Genomic DNA, 22,983 nt, shown 5'->3' with positions numbered 1-22,983 from the left:
ATTAATGACTTGGATGGAAAAAATAGAGTTGTATATCTAAATTTGTAGAAGACATTTAGTTAGGAGGCAAATTTCAGTGGTTGGGAAGGGAGTGAAATGTAGGATGCTTGGCTGGCAGTGTAAGTGTGACTGGGCAAGTGGTGGCAGCAACACTTCCATCCCCACAGCAGGCAGCTCTCGGGAGCATTTTATCATCTAGAAGTGTAGGTGAAAGGGCAGTCCCTGGCCACTGGGGCCGATGACAAACTCAGCCCTGTAATCTCCTCCGACCTACCAACAGGGCAGCGAGAACTTGGCTGTTTGTACCTGTAGTATGATTAAGCAAGGAGTAAAGAGGAAGTTACATCAGCCCAACGACTCAGCTAAAGACCGAGAGTGTTGCAACTAGACACAACTAACCAACAACAATAGTTCAGTACAGTACCAGCAATTCAAACTGCTATTTGATTTTGACTACTGCTCCTATTACAGTGGCGATTACGCTGAAGGACAGTGAGTGTTTAGGCTGGCCATTTCACAAAATCTAATGGTCACTTTCTAACTAACAAGAGGCCCCAAGGTTAAAGTCAGAGGAATGCCAATTGTCTGAATACTGCAGTAACCTTGCAGCAGCTCTCGCTGGTGACCATCCCTGTATGAGCCCAGTGTCAGCAGGATACAGTACTGAACCATGGCGAGGAATGGTCTTTAGATCAAACAGGAGTCTCTCCACTGTCGTGCAGCAGATCACCATGCTGAGACCCAATGTACCACCCGGCCACCTACTGAACTGAACGACTCTCTCCAAGAGTGAAGATTATCTGCTTTAAAATTGAAACATTCCATTGCACAAAGACATTACACACACAGTCCCAGTCTGGACGGGTTAAGAACACACACACACACACACACAGTGTCCCAGTCTGTACGGGGTTAAGAACAGCACAAATAGGAGCAGGAGTTGGCCATACGGCCCCTCGAGCCTGCTCCGCCATTCAATAAGATCATGGCTGATCACCGACCTCAACTCCACTTTCCTGCCCGATCCCCATATCCCTCGATTCCCCGAGAGTCTAAAAATCTATCGATCTCTGTCTTCAATATACTCAAAGACTGAGCCTCCACAGCCCTCTGGGGCAGAGAATTCCAAAGATTCACCACCCTCTGAGTGAAGAAATTCCTCCTCGTCTCAGTCCTCAATGGCCGACCCCTTATCCTGAGACTATGCCCCCTAGTTCTAGACTCTCCAGCCAGGGGAAACTACCTCTCCGCATCTACCCTGTCAATCCCCCTCAGAATAGAAACATAGAAGATAGGAGCAGGAGTCGGCCATTTGGCCCTTCGAGCCTGCTCCGCCATTCAATGAGATCATGGCTGATCATCCAAATTCAGTACCCTGTCCCTGCCTTCTCCCCATATCCCTTGATCCCTTTAGCCTTAAGAAATATATCCAACTCCTTCTTGAATATATTTAATGAACTGGCCTCCACCGCCCTGTGTGGCAGAGAATTCCACAGGTTCACCACTCTCTGGGTGAAGAAATTCCTCCTCATTTCAGTCCTAAATGGCTTACCCCTTATCCTTAGACTGTGACCCCTGGTTCTGGACTCCCCGGCCATCAGAAACATCCTTCCTGCATCTAGTCTGTCCAGGCCTGACAGAATTTTATAGGTTTCGATGAGATCCCCTCTCAATCTTCTAAACTCCAGTGAGTATAAGCCCAATCGACATAATCTCTCTTCATACGTCATTCCTGCCATCCCAGGTATCAGCCTGGTGAATCTTCGCTGCACTCCTTCCTCGGCAAGAACGTCCTTCCTCAGGTAAGGCGACCAAAACTGCACACAATACTCAAGGTGTGGTCTTGCCAAGGCCCTGTACAACTGCAGCAAGACATCCTTGTTCTTGTACTCAAACCCTCTTGCTACGAAGGCCAACATACCATTTGCCTTCTTAACTGCCTGCTGCACCTGCATGCTTACCTTCAGCGACTGGTGTACAAGAACACCCAGGTCTCGTTGCACTTCCCCTTCTCCCAATCTATTGCCATTCAAATAATAATCTTGTATGTTTCAATGAGATCACCTCTCATCCTTCTAAACTCCAGAGAGTATAGATCCAATCTACTCAATACCTCATCCCAGGAATCAATCTAGTGAACCTTCGTTGCACCGCCTCCAAGGCAAGTGTATCCTTCCTTAGATAAGGAGACCAGAACTGTGCGCAGTACTCCAGGTGTGGTCTCACCAAGGCCCTGTACAATTGGAGCAAGACTTCCTTACTCTTATACTCCAACCCCCTTGCAATAAAGGCCAACATGCCATTTGCCTTCCTTATTGTTTGCTGTACCTGCATGCTAGCTTTCTGTGATTCCTGTATGAGGACACCCAAATCTCTCTGAACACCAACATTTAAAAGTTTCTCACCATTCAAAAAATATTTTTTTAATATTCTTCCTACCAAAGTGAATAACCTCATTTCCCCACATTATACTCCATCTGCCACCTTACTGCCCACTCACTCAGTCTATCTATATCACTTTGCAGACTCGGTGTTCTCCTCACAGCTTACTGTCCCACCTAGCTTTGTATCATCAGCAAACTTGGCTACATTACACTCAGTCTCTTCATCTAGGTCATTAATATAGATTGTAAATAACTGAGGCCCCAACACTGATCCTTGCGGCACCCCACTAGTTACAGCCGGCCAACCTGAGAAAGATCCATTTATCCCTACTCTGTTTTCTGTCCATTAACCAATCCTCTATCCATGCTACTATCTTACCCCCAACCCCATTGGTCATCCTTTGCTGGTTTCTGAAACTCTCAGTCCTCAGGCTTTGTCTTGAATCGATGCTAATCATCAGGAGCAGGGGAGCCGAGTCAACCCTTATACTCTCGGAGCCTCACCCAGTTTACAAGAGTAAACGTCTGCAGAGCAGAGAGCGGTCTGCACAGGGCGGGATTAAAACGGAGTGGACTTAAACAGAGTGCTCCTTTGGACAGAGTGGGAAGGAGTTGCTGCTTTTTGCCGACTCTACTTGTAGTGCTGTGTTACAGGTAGATATTCAGTTTCAGTACCCATAACTTAATCTAGATCAAGTAAGTAGTCAAGAAACTACACTGTAAAATAAGTTACCTAATTACAAATTTAATTAAATTAAAACAAGGTCATATAGGGCTGGCAGTGCCGTAACTGCAGCATGTGGGAGTTTGAGGAGAGCATTGTGATCCCGGACAACCACGTTTGCAGTAAGTGCCTGCATCTTGAGGAACATCAGCTCAGAGTTTTTGAGCTGGAGTCTGAGGTGCAGACATTGCAGGGCATCAGGAATGGGGAGAGTTACCTGGTCACTTTGATCCAGTCACACCCCTTAGGTTAGGTAGTGGTACAGGTCTGGTTAGTGGTCAGGGACAGGAGGGTGTGATTGCAACTCAGGCAGGTAAGGCGACCCCAGGTGCAGTGCTAGAGGAGCCTCAGCCTTTGCCTTGGCCAACACATACGAGATTCTTGCTGCCTGTGTGAATGAGGGAAAAGCCTGCAGGATGGATGAGCAAGCTGACCATGGCACTATGGTGCAGGAGGCCATTCAAGTGGGGGGGGGGGAAAGAGGGGGGTGAAAGGGAATGTAGTTGTGGTAGGGCACTGTATAGTCAGGGGGATACTGTTCTCTGCAGCCGCGACTGAGAGTTCCAAAGGTGTTGCCTGCCCGGTGCCAAGGTTAAAGACATCTCCTCACGGCTGGAGGAGAACTTGGGAGGGGGAGGATCCAGTTGTCGTGGTCCACGTAGGAACCAATGACATAGGTAGAACTAGGAATGAGGTTCTGCTGAGGGAGCTTGAGGAGCTAGGATCCAAATTAAAAAGCAGAACCTCAGAAGGTAATAATCTCTGGATTGTTACCTGAGCCACGTGCAAATTGGCATAGGGACAAACAGATTAGAGGTTTAAATGCGTGACTCAAAGAGTGGTGTGGGGGGGGGTGAGAAGGGGTTTCAGTTCATGGGGCAACAGTACTGGGGAAAGAGGGAGCTGTTCCGTTGGGATGGGCGCCACTTAAACCGGGCTGGGACCAATGTCTTGGCGAACTGAATAATTAGGGCAGTCGACAGGGCTTTAAACTAATGAAGGGGTGGGTGGGAGGATTCAGGAAAGAGTAAATTTAAAAGCAGCGAGAGAAATGTCAAGGCTCTAGAGCAGAGCAGAGTTTTGGGTAAAAATAAGCAGAGTGGGTCACTAAGGGACAGAGAGAGTAACTAAGGTCAGGGCATCAGTGACTGAGGTGACATCAGGGAAAAATAGTAAAAGCTAAAGGCACTATATCTGAATGTGCGAAGGATTCACAACAAAATAGATGAATTAATAGCGCATAGAAATTAATAGGCTTGATCTGATGGCCACATTGCAACCGTAATGGCCAAGGTTGGGAACTAAATATTCCAGGATACTTAACTTTTAGAAGAGATGGGCAGAATGGAAAAGGAGGAGGGGTAGCCCTGATAATAAAGGATGGGATAAAGACAGTAGGGCGAAAGGATCTTGGCTCCGAAAATCAAGAAGTAGAATCAATTTGGGTGGAGCTAAGAAACATTGGTGGGAGTTGTTTCTAGGCCCCCAAACAGTAGTTGTAATGTAGGGCAGCGTATAAATCAGGAAATTAGAGGCGCATGTAACAAGAGTAATACGGCAATCATGGGAGACTTTAATCTACCTGTAGACTGGGCAAACCAAATTTACAGAAATAGTGTGGAGAACGAATTCATGTAACGTATACAAGATAGTTTTCTAGATCAGTATGTTGAGGAACCAACAAGGGAACATCCTATTTTAGATCTAGTATTGTGCAACCAGAAAGAGTTAATAATAACCTTGTAGTAAAGGGGCCTTTAGGGAAGTGTGACCATAATATGATCAAATTTTACATTGAGTTCGAAAGTGATTTAGTTAAATCTGAAACTAGGGTCTTAAATCGAAACAAAGCAAACTACGTAGGTATGAGGGGCGAGTTGGCTACGGTAGATTGGGAAACTACATTAAAAGGTATGACGGTAGAGAAACAATAGCTAGCATTTAAAGAATTAATACATAACTTACAACAAATATACATTCCTTTAAGGCACAAAAACTCCACAGGAAAAGTGGTCCAACCGTGGCTAAGAGAAGTTAAATATAGTATTAGATCAAAGGAAGAGGCTTATAATGTTGCCAAAAAGAGTAATAAGCCTGAGGATTCAGCAAAGGAGGGCCAAGAAATTGATCAAGAAAAGGAAAATAGAACAAGAGTAAACTAGCAAGAGACATAAACACAGACTGTAAAAGCTTCTATAGGTATGTAAAAAGGAAAAGATTAGCGAAAGTAAATGTGGGTCCCTTACAGGCTGAGACAGGAGAAATTAAAATGGGGAATAAGGAACTGGCAGAGAAATGAAACAAATACTTTGTGTCGGTCTTCACAGAAGACAAAAAACTTCCCGGAAAGTGGAGAACCAAGGGTTTAGCTAGAATGAGGAACTGAAAGAAATTATTAGTAAAAAAAAAAGTACTGGAGAAATTAATGGGACTGAAAGCCAATAAATTCCCATGACCCTGATGGCCTACATCCTAGGGTTTTGAAAGAGGTGGCTATAGAGATAGTGGATGCATTGGCTGTCATTTTCCAAAATTTCTAGACTCTAGAAAGGTTCCCATGGATTGGAAAGTAGCAAATGTAACCCCACTATTTAAGAAAGGAGGGAGAGAAAACGGGGAACTACAGGCCAGTTAGCCTTACTTCAGCAGTAAGGAAAATGCTAGAATCTATTAAGAACATGGTAACAGGGCACTTAGAAAATCATAACAGGATTGGGCAGAGTCAACACTGATTTATGAAAGGGAAATCGTGTTTGATGAATCTGTTGAGTTTTTTCAGGTTGTAACTAGCAGAATAGATAAGGGGGGGACCAGTGGATGTGGTGTATTTGGATTTTCAAAAGGCATTCGATAAAGTGCCACACAAGTGGTTATTAAACAAAATTAGGGTTCATGGGATTGGGGATAATATACTAGCATGGATTGAGGATTGGTTAAGGGACAGAAAACAGAGAGTACGAATAAACGGGTCATTTTCGGGTTGGCAGGCTGTAACTAGTGGGGTACCAGAAGGATCAGTGCTTGGGCCTCAGCTATTCACAATCTGTATCAATGATTTGGATGAGGGGACCAAATGTAATATATCCAAGTCTGCTGATGATACAAAGCTGGGTGGGAATGTAAGTTGTGAGGAGGATGCAAGGAGGCTTCAAGGGGATATAGACAGGCTAAGTGAGTGGGCAAGAACACGGCAAATGGAATATAATGTGGAGAAATGTGAAGTTATCCACTTTGGTAGGAAAAATAGAGAATCAGAGTATTTTTTAAATGGAGAGAGATTGGGAAATGTTGGTGTTCAGAGGGACCTGGGTGTCCTTGTACACCAATCACTGAAAGTTAACATGCAGGTACAGCAAGCAATTAGGAAAGGAAATGGTATGTTGGCCTTTATTACAAGAGGATTTGAGTATAAGAGTAAAGACGTCTTACTGTAATTATATAGGGCCCTGGTGAGACCACACCTGGAGTATTGTGTACAGTTTTGGTTTCCTTACCTAAGGAAGGATATACTTGCCATAGAGGGAGTGCAACGAAGGTTCACCAGACTGGTTCCAGGGATGGGGGGATTGTCCTATGAGGAGAGATTGAGTAGACTGGGCCTATATTCTCTAGAGTTTAGAAGAATGAGAGGTGATCTCATTGAAACATACAAAATTCTTACAGGGCTTGACAGGGTAGATGCAGGGAGGATGTTTCCCCCCTGGCTGGGGAGTCTAGAACCAGGGGTCACAGTCTCAGAATAAGGGGTCGGCCATTTAGGACTGAGATGAGGAGAAATTTCTTCACTCAGAGGGTGGTGAATCTTTGGAATTCTCTGCCCCAGAGGGCTGTGGAGGCTCAGTCGTTGAGTATATTCAAGACAGAGATTGATAGGTTTTTGGATATTAAGGGAATCAAGGGATATGGGGATAGTGCAGGAAAGTGGATTTGCGGTAGAAGATCAGCCATGATCTTATTGAATGGCGGAGCAGGCTCGAGGGGCCGAATCCTGTTCCTATTTCTTATGTTACCACTATTCTTCGTAACATTATAAGCTGCTTCTTTCAACCCAATGCTATCCATAACTTCTTTAATTAGCCACTGATGGAGCACTTTTTCCATGGAGTTTTTGTTTCTCAAGGGAATATATTTTGGTTGAGAATTATGAAATATTTCTTTAAATGCTAGCCACTGCTTACCTTTTAATCTATTTTTTCCAATCTACCTTGGCAAACTCGCCCCTCTTACCTATGTAATTGGCTTTATTTAAGTTTAAGACTCTAGTTTCACACTTGGGCAAGTCACTCTCAAAATTAATGTGAAATTCTATCATATTATGATCACTCTGCCCCAGAGGATCCTTTACTATGAGATTGCGAATTAACCGTCTCATTACACAATACAAGATCTAAAATAGCCTTTTCCCTGGTTGGTTCCTTGACATATTGTTCTAGGAAACTGTCCTGAATGCATTCCATGAACTCGTCCTCCAGACTACCTTTGCCAATTTGATTTGTCCAATCTATATGAAGATTAAAGTCCCCCACGATTATTGCATTACCTTTGTTACAAGCTCCTACTATTGCTTGATTAATATTCTGTCCAACGGTATAACTACTGTTAGGGGGCCTATATACTACGCCCACCGTTGTTTTCTGCCCCTTGTTACAGGTATACAGGTGGTGTTCCCCAGGGGTCGGTTCTAGGACCACTGCTTTTCTTGATATATATTAATGACTTGGATATGGGTGTGCAAGGCACAATTTCAAAATCTGCAGATGACACAAAACTTGGAAGTATAGTGAGGAGTGTGATAGACTTCAGGAAGACACAGACAGGCTGGTGAAATGGGCGGACACGTGGCAGATGAAATTTAACACAGAAAAGTATGAAGTGATGCATTTTGGTAGAAAGAATGAGGAGAGGTAATATAAACTAAAGGGTACAATCCTAAAGGGGGTGCATGAACAGAGAGACCTGGGGGTTTATGTGCACAAATCGTTAAAGGTGGCAGGGCAGGTTGTGAAAGCAGTTAAAAAGGCTTACGGGATCCTGGGCTTCATAAATAGAGGCACAGAGTACAAAAGCGTGAAAATTATGATGAACCTTTATAAAACACTGGTTTGGCCTCAACTGGAGTATTGTGTCCAATTCTGGGCACCGCACTTTAGGAAGGATGTGAAGGCCTTAGAGAGGGTACAGAAAGATTTACGAGAATGATTCCAGGAATGAGGGACTTCAGTTACGTGGATAGACTGGAGAAGCTGGGGTTGTTCTCCTTGGAGCAGAGAAGATTGAGAGCAGATTTGATCGAGGTATTCAAAATCATGAGGGGTCTGGACAGAGTAGAGAGAGAGAAACTGTTCCCATTGGCGGAAGGGTCGAGAACCAGAGGACACAGATTTAAGGTGATTGGCAGAAGAACCAAAGGCAACACAAGAAAAAACTTTACGCAGCGAGTGGTTAGGATCTGGAATGCGCTGCCTGAAAGGGTGGTGGAGGCAGACTCAATCTTATCTTTCAAAAGGGAGTTGGATAAGTATCTGAAGGAAAAAAAATTGCAGGGCTACGGGAAAAGGGCGGGGGAGTGGGACTAGCTGAGTCGGCACAGGCTAGATGGGCCGAATGGCCTTCTTCCGTGCTGTAACCATTCTATTCTATGATTCGTTATCTGCACCAATACGGATTCTACTTCCTGATCTTCTGATCAGAGATCCTTTCTCTCTACTGTCCTTATGTCATCCTTTATTATCAGGGCTACTCCCCTCTCCTTTTCCATTCTGCCTGTCTTTGAAACGTCAAGTACCCTGGAACATTTAGTTCGAAACCTTGGTCACCTTGCAACCACATCTCTGTAATGACTATTAGATCCATCCCATTTATCTCTATTTGTGCCACTAGTTTGTCTATCATGTTACGAATGCTTCATGCATTCCGATAAAGAGCCTTTAATTTAAAAAATGTTTTACCCTTATTCTCTGCTTTGACCTTATTCTCTGCTGCACTGCTACCATTAAACTCTGTACCTTCCTGTCACACTCTGCTTATTTTTACCCAAATCACTACACTGCTCTATTGCCTTGACCTTTCTCTTTAGATTTCTAAATTTCCCCTCGCCCCTTTTTAGTTTAAAGCCCTATCTACAGCCCTAGCTATTCGATTCGCCAGGATGCTGGTCCCAGCCCGGTTTAAGTGGAGCCCGTCTCAATGGAACAGCTCCCTCTGTCCCCGGTACTGGTGCCAGTGCCCCATGAATTGAAACCCCTTTTTCCCACACCACTCTTTGAGCCACGCATTTAACTCTCTGATCTGCTTGACCCCATGTTAATTTGCACGTGGCTCAGGTAGTAATCCAGAGATTATTACCCTCGAGGTCCTACTTATTCAGACCCTAGCTCCTCAAACTCCCTCAGCAGAACCTCATTCTTAGTTCTACCTATGTCGTTGGTTCCTACGTGGACAACGACAGCTGGATGCTCCCCCTCCCACTCCAAGTTCTTCTCCAGCTGCAAGAAGATGTCTTTAACCCTGGCACCGGGCAGGCAATACAGCCTTCAGGACTCTCGCGGCTGCAGAGAACAGAATCTATCCCCGACTGTACTGTCCCCCCCCCAATACTACCACATTCCTTCCTTCTCCCCCCACTTGGATGGCCCCCTGTACCACAGTGCCGTGGTCAATTTACCCATCCTCCCTGCAGTCCTTTTCCTCAGCCACACAGGTAGCAAGTACCTCGTACCTGTTGGACAAGGTCCAGGGCGGAGGCTCCTCCATCACTACATCCTGGGTCCCCATACCTTCCTGACTCGCAGTCACCCCCTCCTGTCCCTGACCACTGACGAACTCTAAAGTAAAACTTAACCTAAAGGGTGTGACTGCCTCCTGGAACAAAGTGTCCAGGTAACTCTCCCCCTCCCTGATGCATCGCAATGTCTGCAGCTCAACAACTCTGAGCAGACTGTACGGGGTTAGGAACCCACACACAGAGCAGTGGTTCAATGTCACAATTAGCCTCACTGCCTTTGGGGATGGGCGGAATATCCAGCCTGGTCTTGGCCATTTTTCCATGCGCTTTATGGCCATTGGCCAAGGACAGGGTCAGGATTGGCTGTAATGTCCTCCATGGTCAGGTTTCCTCTGGAGACTCATTGCCTCAGTTGATGCAGGAGGCGGTGGGGTTCTGAGGGTAGTCAGGGCGACCGTTCCCCTGCAAGCAGAGGGAGAAGGGGAGGGGTTTGGTAGGGGGTGGAGGAAAGCTCCATCTAACTGTGCACTGCAGCTAATAACAGCACCCATTGCAGTGTGGGCTTAATCTGGCAAGGCAGAGCTGCGATTTTATTGACAGCACCAGCCTTAAAACAAAATCAAATGATCAGTTTTATAGGCATTCTACTCTAACCTTTAGTCACCCTTCTGTGTGAGGAACTAAAATCTCCTGAAATTGCAGAGCTCTGCTGCACTGCAAATGCAAAGCGAGAGGCGCAATGGAATTCAACCACTTCCTTTCCACTAGTGGCTGCAACACAGGAAGGAGAAGTAAACACTTCCTGTTTTTCAAAAGTCATGGGGAAGCTGATTTAAAAAGAGAGTGAATCTACTGAAACATTATTCTGGCGGGAACTGTGAAGAAGCTGATAAATGATTCACTATTCTCTAAATTCAGGATCTTTGATTGAGCTAAGGCCCGTTACACTACACACAAGCTGAGCTGCACACACCGTCTCACACAGGCTTCTTACTGAAACATAGCCCACAGGGTACAGAGGGCAGAAAATGGCAATCGCGGTCACGGCTTTGCTATTCCTCACATAATGTTGTGACAGAGAAATATACACGGAGCTCCCGCTGAGGGGACTCAAACTCCTGAACACTACCAAATAAAAGACAAAGCAACCATCGTCATATTCAAAAACAGCCCAACATTTTTTCGGTCTCCACCGCCCCAATGTCGTCCTCTCCTGAAGGTGTCAACTCTCACTGGCACCAATTCCCTTCAATTACACATCCAAATGGAAGGCAGTGCAGCTTCTTTAACTCAACATTCACACAGGCACACCCATCAGCGCGGGACACCCAGGTTAATACATGAACAGAATTTGAATTAGTGCAGTGGTGAGGATATGCCAAGTAGTGAAGGGGTGCTTTGTATGAGCTATACTGTCGAATGGGACAGGTCAGCAACACAAGGCAGAGCTATTCCCGTACGGAACAGTCATTCAGTCCTCTACACCAGGTCATAAAGTCCAACTAACCCCAGAGCCTGGCCCGTGTCCTCACATAGTCCCATTACTCCACAACACATCACACCCTGTGCCTTACACACACTAACCCCAGAGCCTGGCCCGTGTCCTCACACATAGTCCCATTACTCCACAACACATCACACCCTCTGCCTTACACACACTAACCCCAGAGCCTGGCCCGTGTCCTCACACATAGTCCCATTACTCCACAACACATCACACCCTGTGCCTTACACACACTAACCCCAGAGCCTGGCCCGTGTCCTCACATAGTCCCATTACTCCACAACACACGCCATCACACCCTCTGCCTTACACACACTAATCCCAGAGCCTGGCCCGTGTCCTCACATAGTCCCATTACTCCACAACACATCACACCCTCTGCCTTACACACACTAATCCCAGAGCCTGGCCCGTGTCCTCACACATAGTCCCATTACTCCACAACACATGCCATCACACCCTCTGCCTTACACACACTAATCCCAGAGCCTGGCCCATGTCCTCACACATAGTCCCATTACTCCACAACACATGCCATCACACCCTCTGCCTTACACACACTAACCCCAGAGTCTGGCCCGTGTCCTCACACATAGTCCCATTACTCCACAACACATGCCATCACACCCTCTGCCTTACACACACTAATCCCAGAGTCTGGCCCGTGTCCTCACATAGTCCCATTACTCCACAACACATCACACCCTGTGCCTTACACACACTAATCCCAGAGCCTGGCCCGTGTCCTCACATAGTCCCATTACTCCACAACACATCACACCCTCTGCCTTACACACACTAACCCCAGAGCCTGGCCCGTGTCCTCACACATAGTCCCATTACTCCACAACACACGCCATCACACCCTCTGCCTTACACACACTAATCCCAGAGCCTGGCCCGTGTCCTCACACATAGTCCCATTACTCCACAACACACGCCATCACACCCTCTGCCTTACACACACTAATCCCAGAGCCTGGCCCGTGTCCTCACATAGTCCCATTACTCCACAACACATCACACCCTCTGCCTTACACACACTAGCCCCAGAGCCTGGCCAGTGTCCTCACATAGTCCCATTACTCCACAACACATCACACCCTCTGCCTTACACACACTAGCCCCAGAGCCTGGCCCGTGTCCTCACATAGTCCCATTACTCCACAACACATCACACCCTCTGCCTTACACACACTAGCCCCAGAGCCTGGCCCGTGTCCTCACATAGTCCCATTACTCCACAACACATCACACCCTCTGCCTTACACACACTAACCCCAAAGCCTGGCCAGTGTCCTCACACATAGTCCCATTACTCCACAACACATCACACCCTCTGCCTTACACACACTAGCCCCAGAGCCTGGCCAGTGTCCTCACACATAGTCCCATTACTCCACAACACATCACACCCTGTGCCTTACACACACTAATCCCAGAGTCTGGCCCGTGTCCTCACACATAGTCCCATTACTCCACAACACATCACACCCTCTGCCTTACACACACTAACCCCAGAGCCTGGCCCGTGTCCTCACATAGTCCCATTACTCCACAACACATGCCATCACACCCTCTGCCTTACACACACTAACCCCAGAGTCTGGCCCGTGTCCTCACACATAGTCCCATTACTCCACAACACATGCCATCACACCCTCTGCCTTACCCTTTCTCCCTACTGCCTGCGCGCTTCCAACAGTAGCCAATCTTCCAATCACCATGTCCCTGCCCACAGAACTCCCACCGTGCCTCTTTGCTCTTCAAAAGCAAAAACCTAGCTTTCTGACAGTACTTTTAGTCTTTCCCTCCCTTCTTTCTTCCCTGTCCCATTCCTCTTTCTTCCCTTTATTTGTAAGCATTCCATCATTCCCAAAACGGTGTAAAAAAAATTAATGTGGAAAGCTTCGTAACCCAATGGGGGAGCAGAGCTAAACAAACAACATCAGCCACAGCAAGAAGCATTGCTGGGTGAAGCAATCACTTGCGTAATGCAGTCACCCTGATGGAGGAGCTTTTAAATGGTTAGAGTTGTCAGTAAACATTGGTGGAAATTGTAAGCCTGAAGGATAAGCATCAAAAAGCTACATTGAATTATTCATGTTAGATAATTGTATAGTCTGCTCCCAAACACTGAAGGTGCATGGCATTGTGTGAAAAGAACAGTGTATTCCTGGAATCAGATCGGTCCTTGTACCACAACTGACTAAAGGTCACAGCGAGCAGTTCCATCTTGTTTCATGTTGCAACAAGGCAACCTCAAACAGATTAATGCTCCAGGCTGCACTTAATATCTTTCTAATCCCCTTCTCAACAGAAATGAACAGCATCGCTTGATTTACGGGGGAGTGGGACTAGCTGAAGTGCTCTTGCAGAGAGCCAGCACGGGCTTGATGGGCCGAATGGCCTTCGTCCGTGCTGTAACCATTCTAGGATTCTATTTTGTTCAGAGAGTTAGGGGAAGATACTTTGCTGTTCTAGGAGGATAGAAGGGGAGTGAGGTAGATAGGCTGATGAGCCCACTCTAGCCCTGGAGTTGGTTTTTGCTCCCTTATACAGATCAGTGCGTTAATGTGAAAAGCTCAGAGAACAACCTCAATTATAGGGAACCCTACTGCTGGCTCCAGGCTGTGATGGGGATGGGTTCACTGCGGAGATGGGGTTTCGAGCTAATAAACCTCTTCAGCTATCACTCGGTGCTGTCATGGAGCTCCATTTCTCTCCAAACCCCAATAAGATGGGTTATACAAAGCCATCAACCTCAGACTGCACAATGTGAATGCTGGGAGTAGATTGCTGACACAAACAGGACGTGCCGGAGCTGATAACTACCTTCACCACAACCACTCGCCTGACATACTGATACTCGGGTTTCGAAATTAAACTTTACACATCAGTAACCAAGTCTACTTGTGAGTCAAATATCTACCAACAAAGTTTCCATGCTAAAAAAAAAGTTTCCACTCAGTACCAATTCAGCACATTTTCCTCTAATTTTAAACAATGCTAGTCTAGAGATCCTTTCACTGCACCGAACATTTCTTCGGCAGTATATCTTAAACTCTAGTCATTTATATTCTAACCAAAGCTTCCTGTTTTTGTAATTCTAGTTTTTGCCCCGCCTTGCCTGAAGGCTCTGGGATACTGCTTCTATTGACAAGGCTGCTCTCTTAAATTTCACTCCAGTTGTCAGCCCGCTCGTGTAATGCATAGACGAGTGTTGGCAGGCTATTTGAACATGGGGGGCATCACAGCCGAGCCCAATCCCATCGTCATTCAGTGCACACACACGCACCTTCCAGAAGGGTAGGAGTGGGATCTTTAGCTGACCCTCTCTTCCTAGCCCAGATCATGGAGGCCGATGTTAGTGCACAAACTGCTACTTTAGCCAAGATCAGCTAACGCAGAACCGAGTTCATGAATCTGAAGAATGCAACATCTGCCAGCTTTGCATGTGGATTGAAGCCTCACGGGTCAGGTGCAGCACTGAAACGGTGCTAGTGGGCAGGTACAAAAAGCAACCATAAAGGCTGATTGAAGGTTGGCCTTTATCTCGAGGGGGCTAGGATACAAAGGGGAGGAAGGGGTGCTTCAGTTGTACTGGTCCGACCCTATCTGGATACTGCGTTCAGTTCTGGGCCCCGCATCTCAGGAAGGATATATTGTCCTTGGAGGGGGGAGCAGCGCAGATTCACCAGAATGGTACCGGGGCTAAAAGGGTTAAATTATGAGGACATTTGCATAGTCTAGGCTTGATTTCCCTTGAGTTTAGAAGATTGAGAAATGATCTAATCGAGGTGGTTAAAATGTTAAATGGGATTCAATAGGGTAGATAGAGCGCTCTGGTGGGGGAATCCAGAACAAGAGTGTATACTCAAAATTAGAAACAGGTGGCCGTTCAGGGGTGAGGTCAGGAAGCACTTTTTCACACAAGGGTAGTGGAAATCTGGAACTCTCCCTCAAAAGGCTGTGGATGTTGGGGGTCAATTGGAGTTTTCAAGACAGAGATGGGGAATTTTTGTTGGGTGAGGGTATCAGGGGATATGGAGCAAAGGCAGGTAAAGGGAGTTGAGGAACAGATCAGCCATTTCCTATGCAACGCCGAGTTCCCCCAGTACATCTCGCTTCTAAGCCCCTTCCCTCAACTTCCCAAGCTCCATTGAAGAGCTGGTCACAGTCCTGCAGTGACGGAATGTGATCTGGGATTTAAATTTACAGCCAGCCAGGTCGTCAGTTTTAAAATGCTGGAGTTACACTTTTCTACATCTCTTCTCTTTTCCACCACACTTCCTCCTTCAGTTCTGGGCACTCCAGGCCACACACTGAGCTCATCAAGCTTTGACAGGCCATACCAACCCCAACAGTAATGTGAACAAGTGTTCCATTCTGCAACTCTGTCCCCAGACCCGACAGCCTTTTCCTCTTCCCAGCTGTAATTTGTTTTATTCTTCATTCCTGGGATGTGGGCATCGCTGGCAAGGCCAGCATTTATTGCCCATCCCTAGTTGCCCTTGCAGTCTTTCCCTCTCCCTAGCTAGAATCTCGAACAGAGTGTGACCACTGGTTGAGGCCCCTGTGGGAGCAGTCACCATAGTTGGAGCTGCAAAGGTTGGACAATCTTCAATTAAGTTTTATAATAAAGACATGCATTTCTCCCGCGCCCTTCACCACCTCAGGACGTCCCAAAGTGCTTTACAGCCAATGAAGTACTTTTGAAGTGTGGTCACTGTTGTAATGTAGGAAACACAGCAGCCAATTTGCGCACAGCAAGATCCCACAAACAGCAATGTGATAATGACCAGATAATCTGTTTGTGATGTTGTTCGAGGATAAATATTTGCCAGGACACCAGGGATAACTCCCTTGCTCCTCTTCGAAATAGTGCCATGGGATCTTTTACGTCCACCTGAGGGGGCAGAGGGAGCGGCGGGTTAAACGTCTCATCCGAAAGACAGCACCTCGACAATGCAGCACTCCCTCAGTACTGCACGGAGGCGTCGGCCTAGATTTTGTGCTCAAGTCTCTGGAGTGGGGCTTGAACCTACAACCTTCTGACTCAGAGGAGAGAGTGCTGCCCACTGAGACACGGCTGACACATATCATGCATGAGTGGCTTTCAGAAGCTTTCTGGTTTGGAAACGAATGGCGAATACGCCCATGGGGTTTGAAAGCTGCAAGAGATTCAGGTCGTTAAAAAAACCCCCATCACCTACAGCCGTGCCAATGATTTTTGGTAACTGAACAAGAATCCTTAAAACCATCACATTCTGCAGGCAATTTCTACAGCTGGGAAAATGGACGGTTTAATAATTAGAATGCTTCTTCCCCAATTGCTCAGCATGTTTACCGAGTGAGTGCTGAACCACAATCCCTGCTCTATGCGGAGTTAGCAGATCTTAGCAGGCAATAAAATTGGCTTCAGGGCCTCTGCCCTATGGAGGTGAAATTACCCCAGCTGAACAGCACACTGACCGACAGTCACCTGGCCAGTCTCGTGCATGAATAAAAGCCAATTGGGGGTTAAAAAAAAACTTCAAGCCGCTGGTGTGGGAGCGGCACGGACAGCATCATGGCATGAAGCCAGTTTTGGGAGGTGTAACATTTCATTGCTAGTACAAGGGCTCCACCTGTAGGCAGCTTTCGACAATGCTCTACCCACACTAAAGGTTTCGGACAAACAATTGGGCCAATGCGCCCTTAAAGCAAGTTTGAACAAAATGGTGTCAAGATGCATGGATCCCTTTTACTAAATTCCCACACAAGTCATACCTAAATCCCAGGCACGTAGTAAGCTTGCAACTCCCTCACATCACTCCAAATTAGTTGCAAAATCAGCAACTACATTTAGTACGGCATAAAGCTGAAGCTGTTAATAGTCATGATTTCACTTTTGGAAATACTAAACGGCTCCCCTGATGGGACAGTGAGTCAGAGGGACCTTGAGGGTCGGAGGTCCCACCAGCAGTCTGGGCCAAGTTAACTGTTCTCAGGTGGTGCATCAGTGGAGACCAAAAACTGGTCTGCACACTTCTGGAGTGGGAGGGACCAAGAATCCCAGTCCCGATTGGTGTTCAGTGGTTCCTGCTGGGAAGGTGGATATCGGTGGACTTCTGGCCTCGATCACATTGCCTGCGATGATGTCACTATAGCTGAACAGGAAGAATAGCCACTTGAAACATAGAAGATAGGAGCAGGAGTCGGCCAATCCTGCCCCTCAAGCCTACTCCGCCATTCAATGAGATCATGGCTGATCATCCAAACTCAGTGCCCTGTCCCTGCCTTCTCCCCATATCCCTTGATCCCTTTAGCCTTAAGAAATATATCCAACTCCTTTTTGAATACAGGAAACTCTCTTTTAACCGGCACCTAAATATCCAGAAATCTCTCAACCGGCAAAATTCAGGAGTAGGTTCAGGTAAGTTTTACTATATATTAGTGGCCGTGTGACCGGGGTTCCTGGATCTGTGGCTGTGTAACCGGGGTTCCTGCACCTGTGGCCGTGCAACAGGGGCTCCTGCACCTGTGACCGTGTAAGGGGCTCTCGTACCTTGGTAAGTATACCTCTCTGTAATCCGGACTTTTTGATCAACCGGCACCACGCCGGTCCCGTATAAAAAAAAGTTTCCTGTATATTTAATGAATTGGCCTCAACTGCCTTCTGTGGTAGAGAATTCCACAGGTTCACCACTCTCTGGGTGAAGAAATTCCTCCTCATCTCAGTCCTAAATGGCTTACCCCTTATCCTTAGACTGTGACCCCTGGTTCTGGACTCCCCGCCATCGGGAACATCCTTCCTGCATCTAGTCTGTCTAGTCCTGTCAGAATTTTATAAGTTTCAATGAGATCCCCTCTCATTCTTCTAAACTCCAGCGAATATAAGCCCAATCGACCCAATCTCTCCTCATACGTCATTCTTGCCATCCCAGGTATCAGTCTGAACACGATAATGGAGGGCAATCTGTGGAACCATACCCTGCCACGACTTAGTGCCTATAGGAAAGGTGGAGTAAATTGGTGGAAATAAACTGGGTTAAAACAGGTCAGGGGTGTGGGACAGCACCACAGTGGGACTTGGGGCTGCTACTCACTAATACACGAGCACGGGTAGTGTCAAGGCACCCCCTGCTGGACACAGTCACACAGCAGTACACATTCATTCTGCACTGACTGTCACTAAATTGGCTTCTCACTCAGGGAGCTGCAAACAACTCCGTGCTTTGCCCAATCGTAGAGGTGCCTTCGACAACGCCAAGGCGAACCTTTCCATTTCCACAGAACAATCCTTTGCTGACGCCGAGTCAGGTGGCAAATCGCCCAGTGTCCCTACCTTTGTTGAATTTATGGACTGGAATTTTCTTGAGTTGGTCCTTTGAGAGACGGTTCCTCCGGATTCTGCGCCGATACTGCACACATCTCACTATCTACAATACACAAAATAAAGAGACACCTCAGGCCACAGGAGAGAGAGACAATGATCTCATGCTATAGGCTAAACAAAATCACTCAAACGGCCTTTGAGCAAGCAACGCAAGCTCGTAAGGCTCCATACACAAGAAATATCTGTTCCTTCAAACAAGCATGTGATACAGCAGCGCTTCTGGGAACTTGCTGGTCAACACAGTTACTATGTAATAAAACAAAACATTTCTGCATTCACTCTTCACAATAAACACCAACAAATATATTTCCACTGCCCAAGATGGTGAGGCAGAGTTGAAGCATGTAGCGAGACTCAGGTTCACTCTCCTGTCTGTGCAGAGGATTAGCTATTCTCAGTCAGTCAGCCACGGAGTTCTAATAGGTGTGTTACAAACACCCTCAGTAACCCTGAGGTAAGCACAAGTGGGACAAAGCCAGCCACGATGCCTGGCGCTAATGCTGATCTAGTAACTCTTGCTGGAAAATGTGGGGGGGATCAGGGCATCAGGCTCTGCTGTGGCTCCATCATACGCTGCGCCCACAACCTGTGTCCAAACTCGCCCATAAAATGGGTGAGATACCAGAGGGGCTGGCACCTATGGAACTGTTGCACAGTCAAGAGTCACCACCTTCAGAGGAGGGGAGAAAAATCACCAAAAACCCTCACAAGAGGAGCATTTTCAGGCAGCAGCGTATCTTGGGGATACCTCGGAGTCATCAGACAGACAGCCCTGGGTTGAAGCAGCCAGCGGAACAGCTCCCCAGTTCCGCGGGTCGAGGTGAACAGCTCCAGTCCCCCGGGTCAAGGTGAACAGCTCCGGTGTACCGCGGATCGAGGCCAGGGAGCTGAACAGCTCCCCAGTCCCCCAGGTCGAGGCGAACAGCTCCCCAGTTCCGCGGGTCGAGGTGAACAGCTCCCCAGTCCCGAGGGTCGAGGCCAGGGAGCGCAACAGCTCCCCAGTCCCCCGGGTCGAGCCGAACAGCTCCCCAGTCCCGCGGGTGGAGGCCAGGGAGCCGAACAGCTCCCCCGTCCCGAGGGTCGAGGCCAGGGAGCGGAACAGCTCCACAGTCCCGAGGGTCGAGGCCAGGGAGCGGAACAGCTCCACAGTCCTGAGGGGCGAGGCCAGGGAGCGGAACAGCTCCACAGTCCCGAGGGTCGAGGCCAGGGAGCGGAACAGCTCCACAGTCCTGCGGGTCAAGGCGAACAGCTCCCCAGTCCCGCGGGTCAAGGCCAGGGAGGGGAACAGCTCCCCAGTCCCGAGGGTCGAGGCCAGGGAGCGGAACAGCTCCCCAGTCCCGAGGGTCGAGGCCAGGGAGCGGAACAGCTCCACAGTCCCGCGGGTTGAGCCGAACAGCTCCCCAGTCCCACGGGTCGAGGCCAGGGAGCGGAACAGCTCCCCAGTCCCGCGGGTCGAGGCCAGGGAGCGGAACAGCTCCCCAGTCCCGCGGGTCGAGGCCAGGGAGCGGAACAGCTCCCCAGTCCCGCGGGTCGAGGCCAGGCAGCGGAACAGCTCCCCAGTCCCGCGGATCGAGGGCAGGGAGCCGAACAGCTCCCCAGTCCCGCGGATCGAGGGCAGGGAGCCGAACAGCTCCCCAGTCCCGAGGCCAGAGAGTGGAACAGCTCCACAGTCCCGGGGGTCGAGGCCAGGGAGCGGAAGAGCTCCCCAGTCCCGGGGGTCGAGCGGAACAGCTCCCCAGTCCCACGGGTCGAGGCCAGGGAGCGGAACAGCCCCCCAGTCCCGGGGGTCGAGCGGAACAGCCCCCCAGTCCCGAGGGTCGAGGCCAGGGAGCGGAACAGCCCCCCAGTCCCGAGGGTCGAGGGCAGGGAGCCGAACAGCTCCCCAGTCCCCCGGGTCGAGGCGAACAGCTCCCCAGTCCGGCGGGTCGAGGGCAGAGAGCGGAACAGCTCCCCAGTCCCGCGGGTCGAGCCGAACAGCTCCCCAGTCCCGCGGGTGGAGGCCAGGAAGCCGAACAGCTCCCCAGTCCCGCGGGTGGATGCCAGGGAGCGGAACAGCTCCACAGTCCCGCGGGTCGAGGCCAGGGAGTGGAACAGCTCCACAGTCCTGCGGGTGGAGGCCAGGGAGCGGAACAGCTCCACAGTCCCGCGGGTCGAGGCCAGGGAGCAGAACAGCTCCACAGTCCCGAGGGTCGAGGCCAGGGAGCGGAACAGCTCCACAGTCCTGCGGGTGGAGGCCAGGGAGCGGAACAGCTCCACAGTCCCGCGGGTCGAGGCTAGGGAGCAGAACAGCTCCACAGTCCCGAGGGTCGAGGCCAGGGAGCGGAACAGCTCCACAGTCCCGCGGGTCGAGGCCAGGGAGTGGAACAGCTCCCCAGTCCCAGGGGTCGAGCGGAACAGCTCCCCAGTCCCAAGGGTCGAGGCCAGGGAGCGGAACAGCTCCACAGTCCCGAGGGTCGAGGCCAGGGAGCGGAACAGCTCCCCAGTCCCGAGGGTCGAGGCCAGGGAGCCGCACAGCTCCCCAGTCGCAAGGGTCGAGCGGAACAGCTCCCCAGTCCCACGGGTCGAGCGGAACAGCTCCCCAGTCCCGAGGGTCGAGGCCAGGGAGCGGAACAGCCCCCCAGTCCCGAGGGTCGAGGCCAGGGAGCGGAACAGCTCCCCAGTCCCACGGGTCGAGGCCAGGGAGCGGAACAGCTCCCCAGTCCAGAGGGTCGAGGCCAGGGAGCGGAACAGCTCCCCAGTCCGGCGGGTCGAGGGCAGAGAGCGGAACAGCTCCCCAGTCCCGCGGGTCGAGCCGAACAGCTCCCCAGTCCCGCGGGTCGAGGCCAGGGAGCGGAACAGCTCCCCAGTCCCGCGGGTCGAGGCCAGGGAGCGGAACAGCTCCCCAGTCCCGCGGGTCGAGGCCAGGGAGCCGAACAGCTCCCCAGTCCCGGGGGTCGAGGCCAGGGAGCGGAACAGCTCCCCAGTCCCGCGGGTCGAGGCCAGGGAGCGGAACAGCTCCCCAGTCCCGCGGGTCGAGGCCAGGGAGCCGAACAGCTCCCCAGTCCCGCGGGTCGAGGGCAGGGAGCGGAACAGCTCGCCAGTCCCGAGGGTCGAGGCCAGGGAGCGGAACAGCTCGCCAGTCCCGAGGGTCGAGGCCAGGGAGCGGAACAGCTCCCCAGTCCCGCGGGTCGAGCCGAACAGCTCCCCAGTCCCGCGGGTCGAGCCGAACAGCTCCCCAGTCCCGCGGGTCGAGCCGAACAGCTCCCCAGTCCCGCGGGTCGAGCCGAACAGCTCCCCAGTCCCGCGGGTCGAGCCGAACAGCTCCCCAGTCCCGCGGGTCGAGCCGAACAGCTCCCCAGTCCCGCGGGTCGAGCCGAACAGCTCCCCAGTCCCGCGGGTCGAGCCGAACAGCTCCCCAGTCCCGCGGGTCGAGCCGAACAGCTCCCCAGTCCCGCGGGTCGAGCCGAACAGCTCCCCAGTCCCGCGGGTCGAGCCGAACAGCTCCCCAGTCCCGCGGGTCGAGCCGAACAGCTCCCCAGTCCCGCGGGTCGAGCCGAACAGCTCCCCAGTCCCGCGGGTCGAGCCGAACAGCTCCCCAGTCCCGCGGGTCGAGCCGAACAGCTCCCCAGTCCCGCGGGTCGAGCCGAACAGCTCCCCAGTCCCGCGGGTCGAGCCGAACAGCTCCCCAGTCCCGCGGGTCGAGCCGAACAGCTCCCCAGTCCCGCGGGTCGAGCCGAACAGCTCCCCAGTCCCGCGGGTCGAGCCGAACAGCTCCCCAGTCCCGCGGGTCGAGGCCAGGGAGCCGAACAGCTCCCCAGTCGTAGGGACTTTACGGTGGGTATAGTGAAAGATTTTTCCCACGGGTGCATGAATGGGGAACGCTGGGACAGAGGCCTGAGGATTCTCGCTGCAGGACCCAATTTTAAATCAAATGCTGCAACCACCAGCTTTCAGACGGGCCTGGGAGAGGAGGGGAGCAGTGCAGGGGACGGCCACATCTCCCCAACCACGCTCTCAGGGCACCAAACCCCATAAACACCCACAGCCTCATGCCCGAGTGTGCAGCCAGAGTCCGAGCTTCAAACAGCAGGGAGGGGAATAGCTGAACAGCAGGATCTGAGGGCAGGCTGTCTGCCCTGATGCCGGGATTATTTTTGAGTAACATTTTAATTGTCTGAAGGGTATCTCACTCCTCCATGTATTCTTTTATTTTAAATGTTTGGAATGATAGTGAGATGGATTGAATATCTTTTTCAAAAAGTGTTGTGGGGAATGGATTTCATTATT

The 22,983-nt window shown here is 50.1% G+C and overlaps 1 protein-coding gene across 1 annotated transcript in view; it reads right to left on the bottom strand.

The window, feature by feature from the left end:
- Positions 1–22,983, bottom strand: part of LOC147091149 (E3 ubiquitin-protein ligase RNF167-like) — a 108,376-nt gene that overhangs the window by 24,547 nt on the left and 60,846 nt on the right. The window contains 1 exon segment of the mRNA XM_085977618.1: positions 18,667–18,760. Within this exon segment, the coding sequence (XP_085833744.1) occupies positions 18,667–18,760 (94 nt within the window).

The sequence above is a fragment of the Somniosus microcephalus genome, unplaced genomic scaffold, assembly GCF_052327205.1.
Source record: "Somniosus microcephalus isolate GS21.2 unplaced genomic scaffold, FLI_Smic_1.0 unresolved_chr4, whole genome shotgun sequence".
Taxonomy (NCBI): domain Eukaryota; kingdom Metazoa; phylum Chordata; class Chondrichthyes; order Squaliformes; family Somniosidae; genus Somniosus; species Somniosus microcephalus.
The sequence above is the reverse complement of the archived record's forward strand: the minus strand, read 5'-3'. Positions and strand labels throughout refer to the sequence as shown.